Below are 25,931 nucleotides of genomic sequence, written 5' to 3'. Positions count from 1 at the left end.
GGACTCTATGCTCCAGACCAGAAGTGTATCCCTCACTGGTAAGATCGGACCATAAACTAATCTCACTGGATATTCACATCCCGACCCCACCCCTGCCCAGAACACCACAGTGAACAACTTCTCTAAAGCAAATTCACACTCCTCAAAACTGAGGTGGAAACCTTCAAAGCCCCGGGCCTGTGGAAACTACAGACCAGACCGCAGATTCCTCTATAAACGCATTCTATGGACACCTTCAGGAATGCATGGATCATGTGATCCCGAATAAAACCAAGACCCAATCCTCCAAAGGCAGACGTCCTGTCTGGTGGACCCCAGCCATAAACAAACTACACAATAGAAGGAGGAAGCTACTAAATGATACAGCAAATTCCCAAATAGGGAAGGCATCACTGATCAGTATTAGCAAATAACTACAGGCACTCATAAGATTGTCTAAGGCCAGCTTCGAGAGAAATTGCACAGGACACTAAGGATAATCACAAGGCTTTCTTTAGTTATGTTAGGAACCTGGGTGGTAATTCCCAGATATGCTCAGAGGTAGTCCAAAATGTCAATAGAAACACCAAACCCACAGACATTGCCAACATTCTAGCTGACAGGTTCAGTGCAAACTTCTCACCCCTCCACACTGAAAGGGCAAATATGTATCCCAGCAGAGTGCTGCCCCTGACATCTCAGATGCTCAGGTAAGAGCCGCCTCTCCAAAGCAATACACACTGCATCAATGGGACGAGACAGTGTCCCGGCTGTGTCCTACATGACCACCAAGACGTGCTACTACCAAACATAAACCTACTGTTCAATCCCAGCCTTACTACAGGATATGTGTCCAAAGTGTGGCGTACAGCAACAGTGGTCCCTCTACAGAAAGGTGGTGCCTCAACGGATCCTGGACACTATCACCCCATAAGCCACACTAGCTTGGTCTGCAGAGCTATGGAAAGGATCATCATGGACCACATAAATATAGATATTGCGGACCTACAGACACTGGTTCATACCCAGTTTGGCTTTGTTAAGGGCAGATCCTGCCTCTCAAACCTGGTTGATTTCTTTGAAACAGTCACCAAGGCCATTGACGAGGGAAAGGTGGTTCACACAGCCTACCTGGACCTCGCAAAAGCCTTCAAAACAATACCCCACTCGGGCATTCTAGAGAAGCTCACCAGCTTAAATATAAGCCCCTATGTCACTAGATGGATTGCACACTGGCTCAAGGACAGAACCCACATGGTTAGAATTGCTGGAGCCATGCCAGACTCCAAACCAGTTACGAGTGGTGTCCCACAAGGCTCAGTCCTGGGACCTCTCTTGTTTGGTATATATTTATCGGAGGTACAGGCCAACACGGAAGGACTGTGGCTGACCAAATATGCAGATGACTGCAAACTGGCCGCCATAATCGACTCTCCAGCCGACACAAGCATCTTCCAAAGGGGCATCATAGAAACAGACAACTTGTGCCAGAGCCATGGCCTCCAGCTGAATGCAAAAGTGTGTATAGTCATCCCCTTTGGCAAAAACAAAGTGCCCACAAAGTACCACATAGGTGGTACTCCATTATGTACAGAAGAAGTAATTAGGGACCTGGGGACCCAAGTTGATAGCAATCTCTCATTTGACAACCACGTGGCCAAAGTGGTTAGAAAGACATTGTATATAGCCCACCCCATCATGAAGGGATTCACATCTACATCAGGGGAGGACATCGTGCCTCTTTACTCATCCCTCATCAGGCCCATAATTGAGTACAATCCCTTGTCGGGATGTACCTTACCAGACACCTGCAGCAACTGGAAAGACCCCACAAGTACCTCACCAAGAGGATCAAAGGGCTCAAACAGATGCCATATGCTGACCGGTTAAATAAACCCCAGCTCTACTCAGTGGCATACCGCCTGTTCAGAGGCGATCTGTGCCTAATGTATAACACCATGTCGAACCCGGAATTAATGGGCATGCTGCACCTGAGAATATCCAAATCCCATCGGGATACACGCTTGAGAGACCTGAGCCTCAGCACTGAAATAAATAGGACATGCTGGAGGGACAGATTCATAACCCAGAGGCTCACTTCACTCTGGAATAAAATCCCAGTCCAGGTTAGGCAGAGTCCCTCATTGACTCTCTTCAAGAGGAATCTTGATGAGTGGATGGGACATTGTAGGTTTACCCGGGTATCACTTCTGTGTCACTGTTAGACAGAGGCACAGTATACTAACCTCGGAAAAGGGCATGGCAAGATATATTTACAATGGATGGCGACAGCCAAACACATTCTGGCTAGGTTCTTAAATGCCCTAGGGCAGATTGCCTAGTATGACGCTATGAACCTATGAACCTATGTACCTTGTTCCCCATTGGCCCTATGTGCTGTTAATCACCATGGCAATCACAATACTATGGTAGCATGTTCAAAGGTCAGTTGTCAGTCACCTCTATGCTACAGTTGTGGAATATGTGGGTCATGTGGCAATGTCACAGCTGCCACATGTACACAGTCAACCCTCTCCCTACACATGGACGTACAACACATGTATGAGATGGAACCACATAGCCAAACTGGGGACTAAGCACTCTGAACCCAGTACTGGCATAACCTGTCAGGTGGCATGCAATACTACAGTGACTACAATACCAGTCTGATGTAGACCTACACTGACAGCAATACAAGCACGTGAACACACTGGGCCATTCGTGGAGCCTTAGAATAGCATCCTGCCTGAGCGGCACACACCTCTGCAGCTGGCACACAGGCATACGTTATGCCTGAACACATCACACATAACACATAGCACACAAATCCTGTGTGCCAGTCACAGCCTGTACGGCTAGACAACACACCTGCCACAGTTGTGTTAGCTACCTTTATTGTCCGGTACAGTATGGTCACGCTCACCAGGCTGGACAAGGTGAAGGTCACAGTGATATGCCTGTGGGGCACTATGGTCCACCACATAACACAAGCATACAGGTCAGTCAGAGGCATGGACACATATGACTCAGTCATTGTCCATGCCACATACCTTCTCCTGCTGTACTTGTAGGGTGCTGACATCATCAGTGTTTAGAAAGGGGGAATGTGCATCCTGTAGTCTGTTCTCCTAGTTGCCAAAAGGGACATTTCCCTCACACATTAACCCCCTCAGCCAAACACACACACTTGCCATTTGCAGGATTCAAACCCCTACCTAACTATGTTATGACACTCGAGACGGATGCATTAGCAGAGCGCTATTTGCATTACTGGGAGGTTTCCTTCTCCTGCTGTACTTATAGGGTGCTGACATCATCAGTGTTTAGAAAGGGGAATGTGCATCCTGTAGTCTGTTCTCCTAGTTGCCAAAAGGGACATTTCCCTCACACACACTAACCCCCCTCAGCCAAACACACACACTTGCCATTTGCAGGATTCAAACCCCTACCTAACTATGTTATGACACTCGAGACGGACGCATTAGCAGAGCGCGCTATTCGCATTACTGGGAGGTTTCCCTTCTCCTGCTGTACTTATAGGGTGCTGACATCATCAGTGTTTAGAAAGGGGAATGTGCATCCTGTAGTCTGTTCTCCTAGTTGCCAAAAGGGACATTTCCCTCACACACACACTAACCCCCTCAGCCAAACACACACACTTGCCATTTGCAGGATTCAAACCCCTACCTAACTATGTTATGACACTTGAGACGGACGCATTAGCAGAGCTTGCTATTCGCATTACTGGGAGGTTTCCCTTCTCCTGCTATACTTATAGGGTGCTGACATCATCAGTGTTTAGAAAGGGGAATGTGCATCCTGTAGTGTGTTTTCCCAGTTGCCAAAAGGGACATTTCTCTCCCACAGACTTGCACACACACCAACCCCACTCACACACACCCACACACACACACACACTGAGCATTTGCAGGATTCAAACCCCTACCTAACTATGTTATGACACTTGAGACGGACGCATTAGCGGAGCACGCTATTCGCATTACTGGGAGGTTTCTCTTCTCCTGCTGTACTTATAGGGTGCTGACATCATCGGTGTTTAGAAAGGGGAATGTGCATCCTGTGGGGAGGCAGACGCCAAGCACACTCTGGCTAAGCTGTCATTCCCTAGGGCAAACAGCCTAGTGTTGACCTCTACACCCATATGTTTAATTGTCAAATGCACATTATTTGTTGCTGATAGACTGTTTGCACGTCTTTATTGCCATAGCATTCCCTGTTTGTATGAACAACTTGTGTATCTGTGGAAGATGTTTGCATATGGGAGGGATCCACTATATCACGTATGTCTCTGTAGTCATTTAACTGTGTGCACTGGGCAGATTGCTGTAATGTGGTTGGTTCCTGGAATAACACGTAAAAATACCAGATATGTGTGGCCAACTGCTAAACTGAGATTTGGCCTAAGTGTGTGAGCATGCCCAGTTCAGCCTTCCCATGGCATGTTGTCTGACATATGTCTCATTTATCAAAGTGTGTGAGCATGCCCAGTGTGAGCATTCCATATGTTGAACTCTGCAGCCCACCACATTTGTGGATGAGTGTGAACTTCAACAAATATCTCCCGTTTATGGTTGTGTGTTGTGTGTCATGTTGTGTAGTTACTGTACAACTGCTTTGTGTGTGAACACAACAGGATTATACTGTGCCTGCAGGGTTTGCATGGGATACTTTGCATACAGTTGTCAACATCCTTTCACACTGACCTAACACTGTAGTACTGTATAGTGTACTGGTTCAGTACTTTGACTGTGGTGGACAGTATCCTGGGCTTTAGTCCTATCACTGCTTTACATTTCCATAGTGAGCACAACAGCCTGGTTAGGGGCCAGTTGTGCACATCTGACCATGTTGCATTATGTTCAGATATGAACTACTTAAACCAGGCTTGTCCAACATTGGTAGTGTATTCCACAACATAGGTGTACATTTGCAAACACTAGCGATGTGCCCTAGGCCATTTCTAATGCTAGTCGGAGAGTGTGTTTGTCCTTCGACACACATTGTAAGTGGAGTTTGCCATGACATATGTCATGGTTAGTATACTGTGCCTCTGTCTACCTGTGACATGACAGTGATACCCAGGATAAAGCTACCATCTCCCATCCACTCATCAAGATTCCTCTTGAGGAGAATCGATAAGTGACTCTATGGGTAGCCTGTACTGGGAGTTTACTCATGGGTGGGGGTGGCTTCTGTGTTATGGATCATGCAGTACAGCTTGTCCTATGTAAGTCAGTGCTGGGGTTCAGGTCTCTCATGTGCATAGCTCACTGCCATTCAGATTGTACAAGGTGCAGCATGTTTATTGATACCAGCTTGGACATGGCTTTATACATCAGGCACAGCTTGCCTCTGGGTGGGCAGTATGGCAGTGTGTGTAGCTGCAGTTTGTTTAATCAGGCAACACATGGCATCTGTGCAAGCTCTTTGATACTCCTGGTGAGGTACTGTTGGGGACTTTACAGTTGATGGAGGTGTCTGCTGAGGTACATCCCACAGGGGCTATTGTAGTCAATTGTAACGCTGATGAAGGATGACTGCAGAGCCACAATGACCTCCCTTATCTAGATCTGACAACCTTCATGATTAGGTGGGTATATGGTATGTTTCTGTAAACACTACAGCACATGTTTGTCCAATGCAGGATATCTATCACCTTGTGTCCCCAGGTCTCTCATTACATGTTAAGTACGTAATGGGTTAACACCTATGTGGTAATTGGTGGGCACTTACTGTATATCCACGGGGGTTGACTATACACTTTTCTGCAATTAGCTTGCTGACATGGCTATGGCACCAGTTGTCTGTTTCTATGTGGCCCTTTTGTGGGATGCTTGTGTCAGCTGGTGGATCATATATGGTGAGCAGTTTGTAGTCCTCTGCAAACATGTTCAGACACAGTCCTTCCATGTTGGCCTGTACCTATGGGACATATATACCAGACGAGGGAGATCCCAGGACCAAGCCTTGTGGGATGCCAGTTATATCTGGTTTGTAGTCTGACATGGCTGCAGCATGTCTGACCATGTCTGTTCTGTCCTTGGTCTGGTTTGCAACCCCTCTACTGACATAGGGGTTTATATTTAAGCTGGTGAGCATATCTATAATGAACACGTAGGGTATTGTATAGAAGCCTTTGCAAGGTCCAGCTACGCTGTGTGGACCACATTGCCCTCATCAATGACCTTAATGACTGTTTCAATTGAGTCAAACATGTTTAGGGGCAGGATCTGCACTTAAGAAAGCCACACTGGGTAGGGTCCGGTGTCAGTAGGTCCCCAATATCTTTATGTCTGCGGTACATGCTGATCCTTTCCATAGCTGTGCAGACCGAGCTTCTCAGGATTCTGGGGTGGTAGTTTTCAGTATCCATTCAGGCAACACCTTTGTTGAGAAGGACCACTGTTGTTGTACACTGCTCTTTGGGTACATATCCTGTGGTAAGGCTGACATTGAGCAGTAGTGTGATTTGGCATTCCATTCGTCTTGGAGTCCATGTTGGACTCAGCCCAGGACACCATCTCATACCATTGCTGCTGTGTGTTTTGCTTTGTAGATGCTGGCTGTTACCTCAGCATCTGCAATGTCAGGGGCCAGCAGTCTGCTGGGATAGATATTTTGCATTCTGGGGGTTGCACTGCACCTGTCAGGATGTATGTTGGCAATATGTGTGTGTGTTTGGTATGTTGTTTGTGATATTTGTGTGATTCAGAGCATATCTGTGAATTCCCAACACGGTTCCTACCATCAGTTGTGAAAGCCTTGGGATTATCCTTAGTGTCCTGTACAATTTGTATCTTCATAGGTTCATAGGTTCATACTAGGCTATCCACCCTAGGGCATTTGTTAGCCTAGCCAGAGTGTGTGTGGCTTTCGCCACCCCTTGCTATGTGAATATTATGGCCATTTATGATTTGCTTTGCTGTGCCTCTGTCTGGACATGACACAGTGAAGACCCCCAGTGTAACTCTACGATCATCCATCCACTTGGCAAGATTCCTGTTGAAGAGTGTCAGTGAGGGGCTCTGCCTAACATGGAGTGGGATTCTGGTCCAGGGTGTGGGGAGCCTCTGGATTATGTATCTGTCCCTCCAGCACATCCTATTTCATTATTTGTTGAGGTTGACATCTCTCACTCTCACAGCTCCGATGGCTTTGAGTTTTCTGGGGTGGAGCATGTCCATTACTCCTGTGTTGGGCATGGCCTTGTACAACAGGCATGCAATGCCTCTGTGTAGGCAGTATGTGACTGCATTCAGCTGGGGTGTCTACAGCCAGGCAGCATATGACATATATTTGAGACCCTTTATCCTCTTGGTGAGGTACCTTTGAGGTCTTTCTAACTGCTGCAGGTGTCAGGTAAGGTACATCCCATATGAGGCATTGTACTAGATTATGGGTGTGATAAGAGAACAGTATAGGGGCACAATGACCTCTGTTGACATAGATGTGAATCCTTTCATGATACGGTGTCCAATGTAGACAGTCTTCCTAGCCACATTGGCAATGTGAGTGTCACATAACAGGTTACTGTCCACTTGTGTCCCTAGGTCCCTGATTACTCCTTCCATACATAATGGTTTACCACCTATGTGGTAATTTGTGGTACCTTGTTTGGTATTTGGTGGGACATTCATACTGTCCAGTGTCTTCAGGATGGCTGGGTGGGGTTCCTGTGTGTGAGAGTGTGGTCTGTAGCATGCTACAGACTGTACAGCAGTCTTGCCTACAGTTAGTTGCACATGGGTGGACTCCAATGCCTTGTGCATTGTCAGTTACCTGGACGTATGGGTGTCTGTGCTGAATATGGATACTCACCCTCCTTTTATGTTTTGTTCCAGGTTTTGGGGCCATGACGCATGATATGTGGTATAACCTGGTAGTGCTGGTGTGCTGTCAGGAGGCTTGCAGCAGGTTTCTGTCACTGCACAGACATCGATGTTCTCCATACTGGGGATGGCCTCGGGAGCATGCATATTGGGGTTTACACATCTGGCATTGGTCAGCATTACCCTTATGTTTCTTTCCACTTATGTTTTCTAGGGTGGTGGGTTAGTCTTTTCAGCCTTGCCTACGAAAGGCTCTATGGAGGTGGCAAAAGCCTTATCCAATATCCAGACGCCCAGGGTAACAGGTGCAAGCCATCCCAGGAACAGCTGCGTGGCTTGTCAAGCATGACATCCCAAGCAGACAGACATTGGATCCCCTTGGAATGACACCAGTAAGTGTGCCACTTGCTATAACTGATCATTCCGTGTTTGTACTGTGGCATCATTCTTGGTAAGGGTAGGATGCTGCAAACGGTGAGTGTCATACCGGCCTGGACTACATAATCAGAGAGCTCATCTATGTCTCTTTTCATGTAGTCTAGGGAGGTACATCTCAGGTCATTCACACCAGCATGGACTATGACTGCATCATATTTCTACTTGCTTTGGGGTGACCTGCATACTTGTGTTATGTGGCGTATTGTGGCAGCCTACAGGCAGCTTACTGTACCCTTTCCCTTGTTCAGTCTGGTGTGCGGGACAGCAGTGTGTCTCGCTATGGAGTCACCTATTACAACTGTATCAGGCATGTTGTTTCTCCTTCTGGCCTGTGACTGTTTGGCACACCAGCTTTGTGTACTATGTGTTGCATGTGCTATGTTTGGAAGTTGTTTGATTGGGTGTCTGCTTTAGAGGCCTCTGTTGGTGTGCTGTGTTTGTAATTTGTGCCTCCGGGAATGTTTTTCTGTGTTTATGTCTTTGGTTTGCAGTTGTGATAGGTCTATGTGGGACTGTGTTTGTGGTGTGTGTGGTTACCTTCTCCTCCTGACTAGTTTTGGGAGTACTGAGTTGAGGGAGCTCAGCCTCCAGTTTGGATAGATGGTTGCATCTCTCACATATATTTGTATTTCTTGGGGAGTTGGGGTTGTCTGTGTACTTGGGGCAGGTGTAACATTGCCTCAAGATTCACAGATTCAACTTGTTGTGGCTGGCCTTAGTGGATTGTATGTGTGGACATATTTCATAGTTTCATAGTTTCATAGTATAGTACTAGGCTATCTGCCCTGGGGCATTTGTAAGCCTAGCCATAGTGATGTGGCTTTTGCCACACCATGAAATGGTACAAAATGTACAGAATAAATCTAGAATACTGTGCCTCTGTCTAGTAATTGACACAATGAAGGTCCCCTTATATAATAGAATTAGTTTACTGTGCCCCTGTCTAGCAGTGACACAGATGTGACCCCTGGGGTAAACTTACGATCTCCCATCCACTCATCAAGATTTCTCTTGAAGAGAGTCAGTGAGGGCTCTGCCTAATATGAACTGGGATCCTGTTCCAAAGCATGGGAAGCCTCTGGGTTATGAATCTATCCCTCCAGCATGTCCTATTCATACTTGTGCCGAGGTTTAAGTCTTTAGCTCTCGTGGTCCTGATGGATTTGGATTTTTTGAGGTGGAGCATGTCCATCAGATCCTGATTGGACATGGCCTTGTACGTCAGGCAGAGATCACCTCTGAGCAGGCGGTATGCTACTGAATAGAGCTGAAGTTTCTTTAGTCTGGCAGAATAAGACATATGTTGGAGACCCTTGATCCTTTTGGTGAGGTACTTTTGTGGTCTCTCCAGCTGTTGCAAATGCCGGGTGAGGTACATACCAAATGGGGCATTGTACTCAATCATGGGTCTGATGAGGGAGGAATAAAGGGGTACAATGACATCCTTGGATCTGGATGTGAATCCCTTCATGATGAGGTGTGCAAGGTAGAATGTTTTTCTAACCACTTTGGCAACGTGGGTGTCAAATGAGAGGTCACTGTCTACTTGGGTCCCTAGGTCTCTGATTACTTTTTCCGTACTCAGTGGGTTGCTGTCTATGTGATAATTTGTGGGTACTTTGTTTTTCCAAAAGGGATGACTATACATTTTTTGGCATTTAGTTTAAGGCCGTGACTACGGCACCAGTTGTCCGTTTCAGTGAGGCCTTTTTGTAGGTTGTGTGTGTCTGCTGGTGTATCGACTATGGCGCCTAGTTTGCAGTCATCTGCAAACTTTGTCAGCCACAGCCCTCCCATGTTTGCTTTAACATCTGAGAAATAAATGCCGAACAAGAGGGGTCCCAGGACAGATCCCTGTGGGACACCACTTGTGACTGGCTTTGAGTCTGACATTGCTCCAGCGATTTTAACTTTATGGGTTCTGTCCTTTAGCCAGTTTGCAACCCATCTAGTGACATAAGGGTTTACTTTTAAGCTGTTTAGCTTATCTATGATGCCTGAGTGGGGTATTGTGTCGAAGGCCTTAGCCAAGTCCAGGTATGCTGTATGGACTGCTTTGCCCTCATCAATGGCTCTAGTGACTGTTTTGAAAAGTCAACCAGGTTTAAAAGGCAGGATCTGCCCTTTACAAAGCCGAACTGGGTGGGGTCAAGTGTCTGTAGGTCCCCTATGTCTCTGTTTATGAGTTCCATAATGATTCTTTCCATAGCTTTGCAGACCAGGCTAGTTAAGCTTATGGGGCGGTAGTTTCCAGGGTCTGTAGAGGCACCCCCTTGTGGAGTGGGACCACTGTTGCTGTACGCCAGTGTTCAGGTACATATCCCGAAGTAAGGCTAAGGTTAAATAGCATTTTTATGTGTGGGTTTAGCTCCTCTTGGAGTTCACGTAACACGCACCCCGGGATACCGTCAGGACCCATTGATGCTGTGTTTTTTGCTTTGTTTAGGGCGGTTCTCACTTGGACATCTGAGATGACAGGGAGATTACATTCAGCTGGGATAAGTATTTCTTCTTTTGGGGGTGAAGGAGTGAGAAATTTGCACTGAACCTGTCAGCCAGAATGTTAGCAATATCTGTGGGTTCAGTGTACTTTTTGTTGTTGTGAACCAACTCTGAGCATATCTGAGGGTTTCCCCAGGTTTCTAACATAGCTGAAGAAGGCTTTGTGGTTATCTTTAGTGTCCTTAGCGATTTTTCTCTCAAAGTTTGCCTTGGATGTTTTTATGAGAGAACGTAGTTTTCTGCTAATGTTGATCAGAGATGTCTTCCCTTCATGGGATTTCGCTCTGACGTGCAGTAGCTTCCTTCTTTTGTTATACAATTTGTTTATGGCTGAGGTCCACCAGACAGGACGCTTACATTTGGTGGAGAGGGACTTGGATTTGTTTGGGATTGCATGATCCATGCATTCTTGGAGATGTCCATAGAAAGCATTAGTGAAGGATTCGGCATTGTGGGATGTGGTATCCACTGGCACAGTGGGCTTAAAGGATACCATCTCAGTCTTAAGAAGAGTGAAGTCTGCTTTTGAGAAGTTTTTCACTGTGGTCTTTTGTGCTGGGGGTGGAGGTGGGATATGTATATCCAGGGTGATTAGTTTGTGGTCAGATCTCACTAGTGAGGGGTATACTTCCGGTGTGGAGCATTTTGTCCCCATGTTTGTGATGATCAGGTCTAGTATATTATCTCCCTAGTGGGAGAGGTGACTAGTTGTTCCAGTGCATTTGAATTTATGAATTCCAGGAACCTTTGGGCTAGGGTATTAGGGCTAGAATAATGTACCCAATCTATGTTTGGGTAGTTGAAGTCTCCCAGTATGATGGTATTTTGTGATACATTCATATCCTCCAATGTCTTCAGGAAGGCTGAGTGGGGTTCTTGAGATTGGGAGGGTGGTCTGTAACATGCTACCAGTTGTATAGCAGTTTTGCCTATGGTTAGTTGCACCTGTATGGTCTCTGATGCTTCATGTGTTGCTACTAACCTGGAGGTGTGGGTGTCCTTTATGAATATGGACACTCCCCTCCTTGTGGTTCGCCCGGGTTTGGGGCCGAAAAGCATGTTACGATGTATAGCCTGGTGCTGGGGTGCTCTCAGGAGCCTTGAACCAGGTTTCAGTTACTGCACAGACGTCGATGTTCTCCATGCTGAGGAGTGCATCAAGTGCCTGCATCTTGAGATTTAGACTTCTGGCGTTGAGCAGCATTACCCTTAGTTTTTTCCATTTTTGTTTTCTAAGGAGGTGGGTTTGTCTTTTGAGCCTTGCCTAAAAAGGCACTATGGGGGTGGCAAGAGCCTTAGCCAATATCCGGAAGCCCAGTGGTGACAGGTGTAAGCCATCCCTTGCGAAGCAGCGTGGCTTGTCCAACATATCATCCCAGGCAGACAGACATTGGATCCCCTTAGAATGACACCAGTACTTGAGCCAATTGTTAAAGCTGATCATCTTGTCTTTGTATTGTGGTATCATTCTTGGTGAGGGCAAGATGCTGCTCAGGGTCAGGGTCATACCAGCCTGGGCTACATAATCGGAGAGCTCCTCTATGTCTCTTTTCATGTAGTCCAGGGAGGTACGTCTCAGGTCATTCACACCAGCATGGACAATGACGGAGTCATATTTGTACTTGCTTTGGAGTGACCTGAGTGCGTGTGTTATGTGGCGGATCCTAGCTCCCGATAGACAGCTCACAGTCACCTTCTCCTTGTTCAGCCTGGTCAGTGGGACATCAGTGTGTCTGACTATGGAGTCACCTATTACTAGTGTATCAGGCAAGGTGTTTGGCCTTAAGGGCTGCGATTGGTCGACACACTGATTTATTGAAGTATGTGTTGCATGTGTTTTGTTTTGAGGTGGTGGATTTTTGGATGTCTGCTTTGGGAGCCTCTGTTGTTTTGGTAAGTTTTTATTAGAGCCTCCGAGTATGTCTTTGTGTTTTTATGTGTTTGGTTTGCAGTTGTGGTAGGTCTATGTGGGACTGGGATTGTTGTGTGTGTGGTTTCCATCTCCTCCTGTCTGGTCATGCCAGCCCTGAGTTGAGAGAGTTCAGCCTCCAGTTTGGCTATATAGTTGCATCTCTCACATGTATTTGTGTTTGTTGGGAGGAGGAGAGGGTTGTCTGTGTACATGAGACAATTGTAGCATTGTCTCAAGATACCCAGATTGACCAGCTGAACTGGAGACGACGCCAGTAATCTACCACTCGACATGCTAGAACAGTATAAGGGAGTGGTATACCTTTAAGGGAAGTGGATATTCACAGGGGTGGTAAGTAGATGTAGTGCTTTACTTAGTACGAGAGTGCTTACTTAGTAGAGAAGTATTGAGAACAAGTGCTAGGCTTATTTTATTGCCATACTACTGATCAGTGATTACTTCATTGTTTATGTTTGCTCTATCATGTAGTAGCTTCCTCATTCTCTTGCATGGTTTGGTTATGGCTGGTGTCCACCATGCCAGATGCCTGCGTGTATGGCATTGTGTCTTGTTTTAATTTAGGATTGCATAATCCAAGCATTCCTGGCAGTGTTCATGGAATGGCTATATTACAGGTTCTGAGGTGTGGCCCATATTTTGCACCTGCACAGGACCTTTAATGGATTCCACATCAGTTTGGAGGAGTGCAAATATTGCTTTACACATGTTTTCCACTGTGGTTTTCTGGCCAGGGACTGTGGTCAGGATTTGTATATCCAGTGTGATTACTCTATGGTCTGGTTTTACCAGTGAGCAATACACTTCTCGTCTTGCCATCCAGTACCCATGTTGCTGATTATCACATCCAGTATGCTTACCCCTCTTGTGGGAGTGGTACGTTGTTCCTGGGCATTTTGGTTTATGGATTCTATGAACTTTTGTCCTACAGTGTTGGAGCTAGTATAATGCTCCCAGTCTATGTCTGGGTATTTTCAGTCACCCAATATAATGTGGTTTGGAGGACTTGATATATTCATGTATTCCAGCATAGGCCAGGTGCAGTTCCTGGTGTTGGGATGGTAGTCTGTAGCAGGCTATAAACTGGGGGGCAGTTTTAGCCACTGTTACTTGACCATGGCTAGTCCATGCTGCTTCTTGTTGTGGTACCAACATGGGGGTGTGGTTATCCTTGACAATTATTGCTAGTCACCCTCCTTTTGTAGCTTGTTCCATGTTTTGAGGCTGTACAGCACAGTATGAGGTGTAACCTGGTAGTGTTAGGGTGCTGTTGTGAGCCTTGACCCAGTTTTCTGTTACAGCACAGATATCAACATTCTCCATACTGGGTGAGTTTAGACTGCATGCATCTTGCTGTTTCGACTTATCCCTTAACTTATTCTTATCCCTTCTGATACCTATGGAGGTAGGTTTGTGTTTTGAGCCTTACCTATTCAGGGCACGCTGTGGGTAACAACAGCCTTTGCCAGTATCCATATGGCCTGCACTGATAGGTGCACGCCAGTCCTAGCAGGTGGAGCATCATGTCATGCTCAGCATGTCATCCCAGGCTGGCACACATTGGATCCCCTTTGACTAACTGCGATACTTCAGTCAATTATTGCACTTGATCATCTCATTGTCATATTGTGGCATGATGCTTGGTGAGGGTAGGATGTTAGTCAGGGTCCTCAGGTGTGCATATAGTACATGGTGTTACATTACTTAACACATGGCATTCATGCCTCAGGTGGTGCTGCAGGGCTGCCTCTGTCGGATGCGCATATTACACTTCCCTGTACATGTTTGTGAGCAGGTCATGTCATTTTAGGCATCCATGTTATTATTTGAGTGAGTCAGAGGGGTATCATTCCCAGGGTTCCTACTGAGCCAGTGTATGTGCTATGCGTTGCCTCTTTGCCAAGGCCAGGGCATACTGGGCACGCCTCCTTCTGCCTACTGGGGCAGGCTCAGGTTGTTCCTCCTCCGAGTCACGCTCTGCCTGTGATGGCCTTGGCAATGGTGGGGGCTGTTTGGCCCAGCCCTATGCTGGTCCTGCTGCAGCTGTTTTCGCAAGATCATATTATGTAGCATAGCACATACCATGACAATTTGGGTACATGTAGTTGGTGTGTACTGCAAGGCTCCACCAGATGTGTCCAGACACCGGAACCGTGACTTGAGCAGCCCAAACACACGCTCTATTACATTACGTGTTTGTGCATGTGCCTCATTATGGCGTTCCTGTTCAGGTGTGTGTGCGTTTCTGATGGGTGTCATCAGCCACGGCTCCAGTGCATAACCTGCATCCCCACTAGGTGTCCGTGTGGGATGTCCCCATTGGCAAATGTCTGGTACAGCTGCGTCAAATGCCAGATGTGGGAATCGTGGTAACTCCCAGGGCAGCCAGCACACACATTCATTATTATGCCCTGGGCATCACACACGACCTGGCAGTTGATGGAGGGAAGCCCTTGCGGTTAATGTAGGCCCTACCCGCTCACCGGCTGGTGCTTTGATGCGTATGTGCGTGCAGTCTATTGCACCCACTACCTCAGGGTATTCCGCTATTTGCTGGAAGAGACGCATATTGCTGGCCAATACCTCACGGGCATTGGGGAAATATACATAATCACCGACATGTGCTGACATGGCATCCAGGAACTGGTGCAGTACCCTGGAGGCTGATGCCTGTGATATCCCCATCATATCACCAGTTGGTCTCTGGAAGGTACCTGTTGCTAGTATTCTTAGGCCAACACATACCTTGGTTTCCACTGGGATGGGTTCCCCTCTGTTGGTTCTGTGTGTGAGGCGTGGCCTGCACAGCTCCACTATTTGCTGCAGGAGGTCTCTGTCCACTCTATAGCTCTACTATCTCCAGCTCATGTAACCCGTGGTAGGTGACCCTGGGCCTGTACACTCTTCTCCGTCTCCTCACTGTGGGTTGTCTGGCACCATCTGCATTGTCACCACCCTCAGCAAGTCGCCTATGTCTCATTATGACAGCTATGGCAGCCCCTAACATTTCTGCTCTGAGTTCAGCTTTTTCAGTTTTCACTTCTAATAGCTTACTCCTGTCTTGCAGTGTCTCTTGAGAGAAACATCTTGCACTGCTGTTTGCAGATTTTTAAGTGTTGGGCTGAGCTACCATTCTGCCTGTGTAATTGCCTGCTTCTAATTGTTTTCACCTGCTAGCTCCAGCAGTATTCCCTGGTAGCTTCCTACTAATTCTGTTGCTTCCTTTTTCCTTTCTGTTTCCTCAGGGGGGAGCAGCGTGTATACCAGCAGAAACACGCTCACAGTGGCTTACACGCACGCACACATGCTTACACGGTTCAGAATCTGCTTATTCGGGTTAAAACACGCACACCCACGCAAACAGTGTTAAACATCTCCCAACACGCTCCCACATGCTCAGACTGCCTTACACGCGCGCACACTGTCTTACTCGCGCTTCATGGCAAGAAACTTTGGTGTAGGCAACAGTGTACACCTTCCATTTCTTGACTTTCCCATGCTTATGTTGTGGCACTCCTCTTTCCATGATATGTGTCTGACATCTGTCATGTAACTCTGACCTCCAATGAACTGCATTTCTTTCTGCCATTCCCCCCTGTGATGTCACCTATCTCCTACTCTGTTCCTCCCCCTTCTGTAACTCTTACACTACTCAGAATGTGCTCATTTGCTATGTGACAGTGGAATTCAGTATACTAACACTCATTTGCATCAGATTGCCTACTAATGCTTAGTTACATCTCTTAGACTCAGCTTCCCCCCTTAGCAACCACTACACGGTGGCCATGTTGTTTTTGGTCTGCTGGTCCCTGCATTGAAAATCCATGTATTGCATAAAACCCACATTTGTGGGTTTATAACCTTCATTTTTATGTATTATGCAGCGCAGCCCGTTTGCGCGGGGCTGCGCTGGGTTTAAACATCGGCGATCGCCGAAAAAAAAAATTATATTTTTATTACTTTTGCATCAGGTTACCTTGCCAATGGCCACATATTTGGCCATTGGCATGCTGCCTGACACATATGCACCCTTTATTTGGAGCTGACATGGCTCCGTTGTGGTTTTTGCAGAAACGTACTCAGTTGTCAACTGAGTACATTTCTGCAGCTAAAACGGCTCTTACATGGGCTGTTTTGGGCTTCCTGGATCGCTAATCATCCTCATTTGCATGCTATTCGGCTGCAAGTGAGGTGATTAGCTTATCCACGCCCACTCCGTGTAAGAGACGTTTTAGCTGGTCTCTTACACGGACTTTGGGCTGTTCCTGGATCGCGAAGGCTGCATGGAGTCTTACACTACTCTTAGACTCCGTGCAAGCCTTCGTGAATCCTGCCCTCAGTGAAAGTTTGTATGTTAGGTTAATTAGTGAGAAATTAAATGTGTTGTATTAAGACAAGAGAAAAATAGTGGAAGGGGATATAGAAGGAGAGAAACGATGTGGGGAGGGGGACGAGAGAAGAGAAAAGTCATAAAGGGGTTGGAAGGGTGAGGAGGAAGATGAGTGAAGAGGACACAAGGAACATAGGAAGGTGGGAATTAGATCTTTGTTGTAAGACAATGGCATATCATCTGTATGTTAAGAGTTTTTAGTACAACCTTGAAAACTTGTTTTTTTCTTTTTGTAGGCGAACTAAAACCACAAGTGAATGTAATGTCAGATCATAGTCCTGTTCCTTTATCCCTGTGAACTTGTCCACAAAAGAATCAAAGCATAAGACCACTCATTCTTCATGCTTGGTCCCAGACTTTGGAACCCTCTCTCAGTTGAAGAATCTCCAGCATTCTAAAGATTTACATTCATGTGTTTCTTGTCACTTGTTTGATGGAACTGAATGCCATAATTGTATGCACAGCACTCTAACGTAAACATGTTTCACTTTCTCTCTAGCCCCTTCCTGTACCTTCTCTTCCCTTCCTTGTCATCTGATGTGTCCTTCTCCACATGAATTGAATATTGATACAGCTGCTGCTAGCTCAAACCCATGACCTTGTTCATATCTGTATACATTGCATTATATACTTTGCACTCTATATGTCTCCACTAATACTGCACTCAGGGTTATCCAAGGTATACCAGACATTGGCTGTACTGTTTTACATGTACTGTTTGCACAGTACACCTTGCCAGTGTCAGAATTTGGCTTTTGGATCAGTACATTACCCTGACTAACAAATAATCAGAATATGTGCTTATGAAACTCTGTTGACCTTACTCCATGGTTTGCTGTGCACCAAGTTCAAGGTCAGCTGTCCTTAACATATATGTGTATCTGCAATATTTGCACTTCACCAGCAGGCTTGGCACCTGCTTTTACATGGGGTATTTCTTCTACTAATGGCATGTGCCTTTTGATTGCTAGGATTATTCAGTGTCTTGACATTTTTTTAACCCAGTTCTGTTAATTCATGTCCTCGCTGGAATGGTGTTCACTAGTGCTTTACCAGTTTGGAACATGTTCGAACAGAAAGATGCTCTTTGACCTATGGGCCAGAATGCCATTAGCCATTGCATTTTCCCTACATAGGCTTCTTCTGAAACTTAATGTCTCTTTTGATGAATTGCACGTAACCTTGTTTTTATAGCCTAAAGCAACAAAGTCTGTTCTTTTATCTCCCAGAAGTGAGGATAGATTGTCTTCCTTCAGGAAGTTTGGCTGTATGCCCATTAATTTGTGAGCAGGTGGTGTCCTATGTGCATTATACAGACCGGTAATTGTGACATGCCCACCACTTGGGTACATGAATAGTCTTAGAAGCTACCTTATCGCTTCCTTTTATAGGTATACATAAACCTGTTGGGTTTCTCCTTATTGTTCAAAGTCAGACTACTCTGGGTTATGGAACTTTTTCTACTACAGTGTCTTTGTCTCAGATGCACTTCCTGCAAATGTCAGACCTGCTCCATATCACTATTATTTTATTGTCAAATTTCATGCAAAGCGTAATGAGAAAGGTAAACGTTGAACTCTGTGGCAGTTAAATGAACTCCAGCACCACTCTGAAGTAGTTGAATTTATGATTATTGGCAGTCTGCAAGTTCACTAACTTCAGCATTTTAAGTAAAAAAAAATACCACAGCCTGAACACTGCATGAGTATAAACATGTTTTCATTTTGTATGTATTTGTTTAGTATAGTTGGTATGTTTTTACCCCATTTGAGAATCAAACCCTGCACCTTGTGTCTGTAAGGTGAACACCTTAACCATTATGCCAATGTCTGTTTAGTTAAATAAGAAAACTACCACAGCTTGTACACTGCATGAGTATAAACATGTTTTCATTTTGTATGTATTTAGTATAGTTGATGAGCATATTGTCTTAATATATTGCAGTTTTATTCTTATGGTTTACGTTATTTTTCTTATATTACCGCATATAGTTTAATTTTTGTCTGGGCCCATCTTAGGCTCAATCAAAAGAGGTAACCAGGTTACTGGTGGAAAAGATTTCTTTCTGAATTTCACTGCTTGAAAATAGGTAGTATAGAAATTGCAATTGCAGAAAAAAGAAAAAAATGAGGTTATGAATGTGGAAAAGATTTTCTCAAGAGAAATGGCCTGGAAGTGATCTTGTCAGGGTAATATTATTCCTAAATTCTAACATAAGAATTTGGAAAGGTACTGTTTCACTAAGGAGGTGACCAGCCTTTATCCATGATTTGTTTATTAAATGTAGCTCTGCTTTTGTGTATTTTATTTTATTTTTATCCGATGTGTTTGACTACCATTGTAATAGCTGTTATGTCTGTCAGGTAGGCTCTAAAGTGCTTTTAGCCCATGCCTGAAACTCAAAATATCATTTGTGTGTGTGTGTGTGTGTGTGTGTGTGTGTGTGTGTGTGTGTGTGTGTGTGTGTGTGTGTGTGTGTGTGTGTATTATATATTTATAATGTGTGTGTGTGTGTGTGTGTGTGTGTGTGTGTGTGTGTGTGTGTGTGTGTGTGTGTGTGTGTGTATTGCAGAACACACACACGCACATATAGTTTAGAAGTCAGTGAAAGCATACAGTTTAATTTTATTCTTATTTTTATTTTATTTGCAGGGTATGACATCCCAGTGGACCATCTTTGGTTATATATTAAGAACTTTGAGACAGTTTCACCTTGTGACACCAAAGCAGGAATGATGGTGCAGCAAATACTGGTTCCTGGTACCAGAACCAGCAGTAAGTATGAGATAATTGTTTGGGTTTTCCCAGTTGTAGTTTGTTAATTTCATTAGGGATGGGCACAGGATGGAGATGGCTGACTAGGGACAGGTGTACCAGCCCTTCAAAAATATGAAAGCATCACAATTTGATGCAGAGCATTGGTCCCGGGCAGGTAAGGGCTTTTCAAAAAATATACAGAGTCTAATCATCATATTTGGCTTTTGGGTGCAGTTTTTTACCCTTTCTAAATGTTTGCCTTCCTTATTTGGGGTGGACACAGTAATCAGAAGCAACAAACTGTTGAAACCTAACTGTACATGAAATGTGTTACCTCCTCAATTAAAACCACTAAGTTGTAAAGTTAACCTATTAAGGGCAGGTTAATAGGTTAACTTTACAGTTAACCTGTTAAGTGCAGCTTTTGTTCCCTTGAAACATGAAGGTGTCTTATGGCAATAAGAGATAAAAAATGGAGTTTGTTAGTGAACTGGAGGTTTTTAAAGGTTAAGTTAGGAGCTGGAATATGGTGGCCAGACTGTTTTTGGCCATCAAGTAGAGAAACAAGACAGTTGATACGATTACATATTATGGGGGTGACTGCTTGAAAATGGTAGCCAGAACTGTGGAATATACCAGAGCTGTTTAGAGTGTCTGGAAGTGACTGGAATAGAGATGAAAATGTATTTACATGTGAACAGAAGGCCCTGGAACCTATTAAATAAAAAGTATCTGAGGTATGGGGAAGGCAGTAGAGGTGGCAAAACAAACTGAGCACATTGAAAACCAAGTAATAGGAATTGAGGGTAAGGAAGGAATTGAAAGTTGAGATTATTTAGAATCTTGGAGAGTGAAGAGGGAACATGTTTGATGGATTCTGTGAAAGTCGCAATGGCAGAACGAACAGAGTTTACAATGACTCAGTGGGGAGAATGTCTTGTAAATGATGGCCATGGAAGGTAGATGTGAGTTATGTAGGCCAACAGGGCCAAGATTTCTGGCATGCTGTGGTAGTTTTGGCAACCTGGTAGAAGGCTAACACTGGATGGGAGACCTGTATATGTTGAACATGACTATTCATGGGGTACTTTAAATCAGCATTTTTGATTAGTTGAAGCAATAAAAGGACAGAAACAGAGAAACCTGTGATATGTATAAACTCACTTCCTGCTATTTTAAAAGTGTTTTGGACTGGTGGGTATGAACTTTTGAGAATCTGGATGAAGCAGTTATGAAAATAAAAGAACTGCAAGGTTGAGCAGGAAAAGATGAACACTGTTAAGCTGAGAAATATTGATGAAATAGAGTATGAACTGGGCGAGAAAAAGGATTAGAATGATAAAAAACATACGTTCATAAGTTCGACCCTTAAAATCACATAGCTTGAAAGGCATGCTGAGTCTGCTTGAATTGTATGGACTGAGTAACATAAAGAGGTACTTTAAAAATAAGCTAGCTAAAATGTTTTACCAGTGTAATATTGATAAAAATGACATTTGGCCTAGGCAGCTGGTTAGTGATTTTTTTTCTCATTGAAAGTTATAATTTTTTTGCCAGCAATGTTTTTTTTATTTGTAATAAGAACAATAAAACAATGATATATTTGCAAACATAACTAAAAAAGAACTATATACAGAATCCATAACAAAGTTATACATTTGTTACATTCAGAAAATCAACTAACATTTCTGTAATAATAGATGCAACTCTTCCCAAGCAATTCATTTATGTGGTGAGTTTTTTTTCAGCATTATGTTAGAAATTTCTTTATCACACAGTGATTTGGCTAAATAAATAAATTCATTGTTAAGAGAGAGAGAAGAATTGGTTTTCCAATTTTTTTTGTTACAACTTTCCTTGCAACTGCAAGGATTGACCATAATATGTTTACTTGAATTTTGGGTACAACCTCCAGAATTGGCACATTGAATATGATGAAAGAATCAGAAATTATACAATTATCAGTCCATAAGGCATTACAGAAATTTCTGAATTTGTTCCAAAATAAAGATAACATTTTACAAGCAATAATCATATGATACCAATCAGTGTCTACTGCATAGCATCTCCAGCATTTCATATCATTCTTTTTATATATTTTTACAATTCTTTTAAGTAATATCTATGAATACATTTCCAAGTGTATATCCTCCATTAGGGGGTGATTGTTGTTTTTCCTATTGATCTTAGGAAGAGTTATTCATTATTGGTAGTGAAGTCTTCTTTGTTTTAGTAGAGTAATTCCAATAAGAGGCATCTGTAAAACTGAAATCAGATCTAATGGTTTTATAAGTCAAAGATATGAATGAGGTGCCTCTTAGAGAGCCATTAATAATAATAAACATTGATTCCAGAATTTTAGGTGTATCATTTCCATGAGTTTGTAATGATAATATAATTTTGTTATAGAAAAATTCTCTACAGGTTTGTATATCTTGCTAGTTGCTATTATGTAGACTATACCTAGCAATTATAATTAGCTGAATGAATTTTGTTTGTAGACAAAAATTGTCTCAAGTATAGTAAGTTACTCTCTCTAAATTCAAACATTTTATTTATGTCAAAGGAGCTTAAACACTTGTTAGTGTAAGTATAAGTTTAAGATATTAATACGTTTTTAATTAAATGGTTAGACTGAGTAAATCTTTTAAAATTTATTAATATTAGGTTGATGAGAGAGCAGGATTTTAATTTCTGTTTATTTTCTTGTATGTTTATTTTTAATGACCATATAAAGATATTTCTGTCTATTTTAATAAGGGGTTCAAATAATGTTTTGTTGTTAATCCAAGAACACTGATGTACCCAAAGAAGGCACGACTCTCCAGGTTAAAAACTTTGTTTGTCATAAGCACTTTCACAGCTACTGCTACTTCATCAGATAGCAAACACATTAAACCAAAGCTGGTTTTTAAAACAAAGACGTGAAACAGTATTAAGTCACATGACCACAGAATTTAAAGAAACACAGCTAAAATATATACTATTTAAACAGCACATAAAAACATGTACATATAAATGCAACATGTAAACTATATAAAAAAATTTTATAAAACTTCCTATAAGCAAATAAAAAAATACTGATTTAGTTAACAAGAAAACAAACATATATAATTGCAGATGCAAAGGTAAATACTCTCATCTGGCTAGTGGTCTTGACTTCAGTTTGGGTTTAATGGGCACAAACTCATTCAACCCATACCCATAATCTCCCCTCAACCTGATAATCCATTTAACTTCCATCTGTTCAGTTTGATTCCTTATATCTCCACTCCTTATAGTCTCAAAGACTACAAATAACAAGAAATTTGAATGTGTGCGTAGAATCAGTGGCCAGTACATGTTTTGACAAAGCACTAGTTGTGCTTCCCTTTTGTTCATAATAAACATGCTCCTTTATTCTCCCCCTTGAAGCCCTATCAGTCTTTCCTGTATAAAATTTGTAACATTCCTTACAGTGGGCTAAATAAACAACATGTTCTGTACTGCAATTAGCAAATATATGAAAGTCATAATCCCTTTATTGGACTGGATGTGTAAATTTTGCACTGCTATCAATGTATGAGCACATTGAACACCTACCACAAGGTATCGTAACTTTGTTTCTATGCTGCACTGAATCCATGATGGGGTAATGAAGCTGCCTTTTCAATGATTTCATGTTTCTAAAAAGGAATCTGGAAGTAGTGTCTATCAACTTACTGATATCACGGTCCGTTGTTAAAATTCCCCAATGTCTCTTAATGACATTCATACAGAAAGAGACGTCAGAAGAATGATATAATGGAAGCCTAGGTTTATAGTCCTTTCTTTTATCCTTCATTGCCTGGTCTGTCCTAGAAAAATAAGGTTTAGCTGTGCTAGATCTAAGAGACTGAACCTCACCTATGTTCATTTAAAATATTGTGTGTATCTTAACCTCTATCAACCAGTTCAGTGAGTAAAATATTAAGTTGGTTCATAATCACTGTTCTGAACATTAAGCCTAGAAGCTCTAATTATTTGATTCCTGACAACATTCTGAAAAATGTGAGGGGGGTGCATGTTGTCTTTAGCTAATAAATGATTAACATGACAATTAACATGACAAAACTTCCTATATAATCTGGTTAACAAACCCCCATCACCATCCATCTCTACAGTGACATCCAAAAAATCTAGTTTACTAGAGGACACATTAGAAGTAAATCTTAAAAATGTTGTAGTATTGTTAATATATTTGTCACATTCCCTGAGTTCATCTTCTGTTCCATTACACAGAAGGAACAAATCATCCATGAACCTTCTATAAAATACTACTTAGGAGGACAAATATATTTTTAATCTGTAAACAACAAGTAGTATTTTATAGGTGGTTTGTGGATTATTTGTACCCATTCAACCCAAACTGAAGTCAAGAGCACTATCGAGATGAGAGTATTTGCCTTTGCATCTGCAATTATGTATGTTTGTTTTCTTGTTAGCTAAATCAGTATTTTTTTACTTGCTTATAGGAAGTTTTATAAAAAAAATGTTATATAGTTTTTATGTTGCATTTATATGTGCATGTTTTTATGCGCTGTTTAAATAGCATATATTTTAGCTATCACGTGACTTAATACTGTGTCACTTCTTTGTTTTAAAAACCAGCTTTGGTTTGTTATCTGATGAAGCAGCAGTAGCTGTAAAAGTGCTTATGACCTACAATAAATTAAGTTTTTAACCTGGAGAATCATCCCTTCCTTGAGTCCATCAGTGTTCTTGGATTATATGCTTTAATTTTGTTGGACTGTGCTGCTCTGGGAAGTTGGTGGCAGTTTTTCTTTAACGTTTTGTTGTTGTTTATTAAGATTTTTTCATTTATTAATTTCCAATATGAAGTGTATTAGGAATTTATCCATAAGAAAATTATGTTAAAGATGGCAGCATTCATATAAAAATCAACATTAGGGAAACTAATATCTCCTTCTTCCCAACTTGCAGTGCATCATTGTAAAGATATCCTGGGCTTTTTGAGGTGCCAGAGAAATTTTTAAAAATATTGTTAATCTTTTTTTTTTTTTTTACTTTCTTAAGTGGGGGAATGATCAGAGACTGGCTAATGGAAATAATGTTGGGTAGTAATATAATTTTAATTAACATTAGTCTGTCTTCAAAGTAAAAAATCAGTTCCAATTATCTATAAGATTAGTAATTGTGTTTTATTATTTTTTTGTAATTTATAGAGATTGTAGGTATTTAATTTGTGTAATATCCCAGTTAAAGTGTTTGTGATTTCTCATTCTGTTAGTGACATTTTTATTTATTAAAAGGGTTTGGATTTTGTTGTGGTTAAATTTTAAACCTGATAGTTTTTTTTTTCAAATAGGTCTAGAGCATTAAGTAAGTGATCTAAAGATGTTTCGATGTCACCACTAGTTAATAATAGGTCATCAGCAAGTAATTGAATCTTTGGGGATAAGTCGCTCTTAAGGTCATATTGAAAGCTATACTTTTGAAATGAATTAGGGATACTACACAACTATATAGACAGATACAAATTGGTCATTATGCATATACACACGGTTAAATAATTTAACAATTTCATAATAATATGTTGTGTATTAAGGTAAATAAGAATAATGCTGATCAGGTGTAAGTGTTCATATGGTTTAAGATATTTTAATGATGCACTGTTCGTATATTATTTACCATGAACTGTTCACACAAGGTTAAGAGGTTAAGTGCTAATGATTTTCATTTGAATTAGTCCTGGTAGACAGGCAGTGTGTTATGATTTATTATATTTCATAGAGTGTTGTCATTGATTGATTATTAGTTGAATGGTGAAACTGTGCGATGTCCCTGGTGGGCATGCAGTGTGTTATGATTCATTACCTGTCATAGAGTGTTGTCATTGATTGATAGATTGTTTGACTATTAGTTGAGTGATTAAGCTGTGTGATATGTAAGGTTTATACTACTCAAGCTGGTTTTGCATTATTTTGCTGTGCTCGGAATATTTAAGGAATAGTGAGAGAAAACAATACCAAGGTTCCTTGGCTTCAGTTAAAGTTTATTTTAGTGCTTAGAACCAAACACTTTACAAAAACTACTAACTCGAACA

The 25,931-nt window shown here is 42.5% G+C and overlaps 1 protein-coding gene across 1 annotated transcript in view; it reads left to right on the top strand.

Moving 5' to 3' along the window:
- Nucleotides 1–25,931, top strand: part of LOC122797941 (zinc finger protein 665-like) — a 450,270-nt gene that overhangs the window by 355,468 nt on the left and 68,871 nt on the right. The window contains exon 3 of the mRNA XM_044066461.1: nt 19,742–19,864. Within this exon, the coding sequence (XP_043922396.1) occupies nt 19,742–19,864 (123 nt within the window). The remainder of the gene's footprint in view (nt 1–19,741; nt 19,865–25,931) is intronic.

The sequence above is a fragment of the Protopterus annectens genome, chromosome 3.part1, assembly GCF_019279795.1.
Source record: "Protopterus annectens isolate FY-2018-M chromosome 3.part1, PAN1.0, whole genome shotgun sequence".
Lineage (NCBI taxonomy): Eukaryota > Metazoa > Chordata > Ceratodontiformes > Protopteridae > Protopterus > Protopterus annectens.
Note: the sequence above shows the minus strand (reverse complement) of the source record. Positions and strands in the feature narration are given on the sequence as shown.